Source organism: Tupaia chinensis, unplaced genomic scaffold (assembly GCF_000334495.1).
Source record: "Tupaia chinensis unplaced genomic scaffold, TupChi_1.0 Scaffold000506_1, whole genome shotgun sequence".
Taxonomy (NCBI): Eukaryota; Metazoa; Chordata; class Mammalia; order Scandentia; family Tupaiidae; genus Tupaia; species Tupaia belangeri.
Window position 1 is genome coordinate 5,577 of NW_006160018.1, and position 3,799 is coordinate 9,375.

The window sequence follows — 3,799 nt, forward strand, 5'->3', positions numbered from 1 at the left end:
AAAAAAAAAAAAAAAAAAGAAAGGATTACGTTCAGTGACTAACTCCTTATTTCTTTCTATCTCACTTTCATATTGACTCAGTCTTTTGTTTAAACAGCAAAGCTCTCTGACTAACTCATTTGTTTCTACTCTTTCATTTTCATATTGATGCGGTCTTTCTTTGAAATGATCAGATTCACTGAGTGACTCATTTCTCTTGCACCATAAGGCTTTGTTTTTCACTCTGAACGTGGTGTTTGATAGTTTCACAAAGCCGATCCTGCATATCCATTGTCCTTGCTTTAGCGTCAGCTTCCTTTTGAGCATTTTCCAACTGCTGTCGAAGCAACATATTTTTGCTTTGTAGTCGACAGTTTTCCTCATATTTGAATTCAATTTCCTTTAGTAGACCCTGTGCTTTGCTTAGGATTCTCTCTACTTGCTGTAACAGCAAATTCTCTTCTCTGGGAGTTTTTTCTCTCAGGTAGACTACAGTTTGTAGGTTATGGACTTTACTTTCAGTTTCAGAAGGTTGAGAAAGACTCTCATTTTCCTCTTTCAGTTTCATTATTTCTTCATTCATTTTTCTTTGTACACAAAACCACGTGTCACTTGTCCTCTGGAAAGCAAGTTCTAGGTCTCTTTTTGATTTTTGATTTTGATCACGATCACGTATAGCCGCAGCCAGTCTAGAATGGTATGATTCCACTTCTGCTTCCAGTCTTTCCTTGCTTTGCTTTTCATTCTCCAGTTCATAATTTAACATCATATTCTGAGTTCTTAGAACATTAAGCTCTTCACTATGCTGGGATATTGTTTTACTTAATGATGCCTCATTCCATTTTATTGTCTTTTCAAGATCATGAGTCTTTTCTTTTAGGATTTGAATGTCCTCAACATATTTCTTTTCCTTTTCTTGGTTCAGATGTTGTATTTTATCTATTTCCACTCTTAGTTGAGCAATTTCATTCTGCAATATGTGCTCTGCTCCCAGCGGATATTTTTCTATTTTGTATTTATCAGAAACCTCTGAGTTTCTTTTCTTTTGAGTCATTTCTAGCTCCTCTTGTTCATAAAGGTGATGGGTCATAATTTCATCTTGTATTATTCTGAAACTTTGTTCCAAAGAAACTTTTTTCTTGGTGTTTTCATGCTCTTCTTCAACTTGATACAAAGTATCTTTTCCAGTGTCTAATTCTACATCCAGAGTTCTAAGATCAATTTCAAGCTGTCCTTTCACTTCCACTTCATTGTACTGTTCTTCTTTATCTTTTAAATTTTCCCACAGACTGCAGCATTCTTCTTCCCACTTCACTTTTTTCACTTCTAATTGTGAGTTGATCTCTTTGGTTTCTGACAGCTCCTTTTGTAGTCCACTTTCTTCATTTTCCAGCCTCTGAATTCTTCCTATAAGTTCTTCATAATGACTTTCTTTATGTTCTATTAATCTTTCACCTGGCAACATTGCATCCTGGATTTTTATTTGGCTATCAGCATCTTTAGAGTCCACTCTAAGCACTGCAGGATTCTTGTAATTAGAGTGAGGCAAGTCATGGTCCTCTGAGGCTGCCTGATATGACTTCTTCTTTTCCTTAGATGTTTCCTTTGTAGGCCTTTCTTCTTCCAGATTTCTTTCATGTAAACTGTTGTCAGCATTCACGCATGGTGGACCATCAGAAGATGAATCAGTCTCCAACACTCGTATAACACTCTAATTTTTTGAGGTACACTTCTTACTTTTATTTTTCTTTATATCCTTCTCATGCAAAGTTGATCTGCTGACTCCTTCCGGATATATTCTATGAGAATGGTTGACAACATTCACACCTGGTCGACCATCAGAAGGTGGAATCAACCTTCAATGCTTGTTTAAACCTACATTTCATCGAGGTCCATTTCTCATTGTTATTCCTCTTGGTGTCCTTCACACACCGAGTAGAATTGTTACTATCGCACTCTTACTTCTCCTTCGCAGGAAATTGTTGATGATCAACTTTTGCACTCTGTTGAGTGAATCCATCGCCCTCGTCCCAAGAAAGAGCAACAGCACCGTCAAGTACATTTTTTGATGTTTCCATTTCACTTCTTCTGTGTGTTTCTTCATCAACCTCAGACTCCCAAAATGACTCTATGACCTCATCATCTCCTGTTCTGAAATTGGATCTTGCAGATTGTCTACATGTTCTGCGCACTCTATCACAAGTTAAATCGTCTTTCTTTCTTTGCTCTTGTTCAATAACATCAATACCATTTTCTTTTTCTCCAATTGTTGATATTCTTTCTCCTTCCTTGGTATCGAGATCTAAGACGTCATCACCCTTTGTAGGCCGTGAATCATCCCTCTTAGGTTTCTTGAAAATGCTTTGTATAGAGTCTCCAGAACTCTTTTTTCCTATTGCATTATAACTTTGAAACATTTCAGGTTTGAATTTCTCTACACTTTTAGAAAGTAGCTCACAGCAGGTATTAAATCCACTAAAATTTGCATAAATTTCTGCAGTATATCCCAAGTCATCTTTATAACAGGGATTAACACCAAGATGAAGAAACAGCTCGACCAGATATGTTGATCTATGTTTTGCAGCAAACATGAGAGCTGTCCTGTGCATTTCATCAACAGCATATACATTTGCATTTTTATTTAATAAAAATTCCACCATTTGTGGCTTGTCTGCATTTATAGCACACAGAAGTGGTGTCATTTTTGCCTCGCTTCTGACATCAACATGCACATGGAGTGAAAGCAGCTTCTCTGCCATCGATATCATGCCATGATGAGCAGCATAATGAAGAGCGGTGTAGCCCTTGGCATCTGCAGCTTTGGGATCAGCACCATGTTCCAGCAGAATATTTGCACATTTCTCATGTTGGCATTGCACAGCCATTATCAGTGCTGTCTTGTCTCGACCATCACAAATGTCAAGTTCACATTTTCTTTCTGCTAACAGAGTCACCACTTCTTCATGGCCACTGGCACAGGCCAGATGCAGAGCAGTCCCTGAAATAATGTTGTAATTGAGAGCAGGATGGCCGCTAGAAACAGGAGGAACAAGAGGTACTGGTTGCCATTCTTCAATCAACTCCTCCTTTTCTTTGAGTGTAAGATCAGATCATTCTTGTAATTTGTAAGTTTTAAAGAAAAGAAGTCTGATTATCCACAGTATTAGGATTCCTTCCAAAATAAGATGGTAGGTGGGTGCCTCGTAGGCCATCTCGACCAGCATCCACCATTCTGTGACAGTTGCCACCGTCTGGCCCAGAACTCCCTACCAGAAGACGGGTCGCCGGTACAATGGATACCTCGCGGCATCTCCCGGTGACCGATAGTGACTTTTCAAAGACCGAGTCCGCCACCTGCTATACCTGGTATTTCTTAGACTATGTGTTCTCACTCTGTGCAGAAAGGACCATCACTGCTAAAATTACTCAGCCCATCTCGATGGACGGTAGGGGATCAGGGTGAGATAAGAAGAACAGAAGGAGGGAACTGGAATGAGCTAAGAAGCACAAAAGTTGGTTCACTGTTAATAAATTGAAGTAACAGGGACATGAATTGAAGGCTTTGGGCTAGTAATCTGAGATCTTCAAGTTGCCTCAGAGGCACACACCAATTTTGCTACCACTGAGTCCTTCAAGGAAATTCAGGTTTCTCGCACCTGCTAGAGCTCCCCATGGAATCCCACCCCTCTACAAGCGCAGCTCCCCGCTGCCCCTCCCCCACCACAGAATGTCTGTTGCCCCACATTCTGCCAGTTTAAATTCAAATCCTGCCCTGCCCCACATGGGCTACTGAGCACCTGCCACAGGCATCGCTGGGGTG

At 40.0% G+C, this 3,799-nt stretch overlaps 1 protein-coding gene across 1 annotated transcript in view; it reads right to left on the reverse strand.

Annotated features, from left to right (window-relative positions):
* LOC102490517 (ankyrin repeat domain-containing protein 26) overlaps positions 1-3,089 on the reverse strand; it is a gene marked incomplete at its 5' end in the record, with an annotated part of 5,949 nt that extends 2,860 nt beyond the window's left edge. Inside the window, 3 exon segments of the mRNA XM_027774983.1 lie at positions 130-193; positions 195-1,688; positions 1,942-3,089. Of these exon segments, the coding sequence (XP_027630784.1) occupies positions 130-193; positions 195-1,688; positions 1,942-3,089 (2,706 nt within the window).
* Positions 3,090-3,799: the final 710 nt, after the last annotated feature.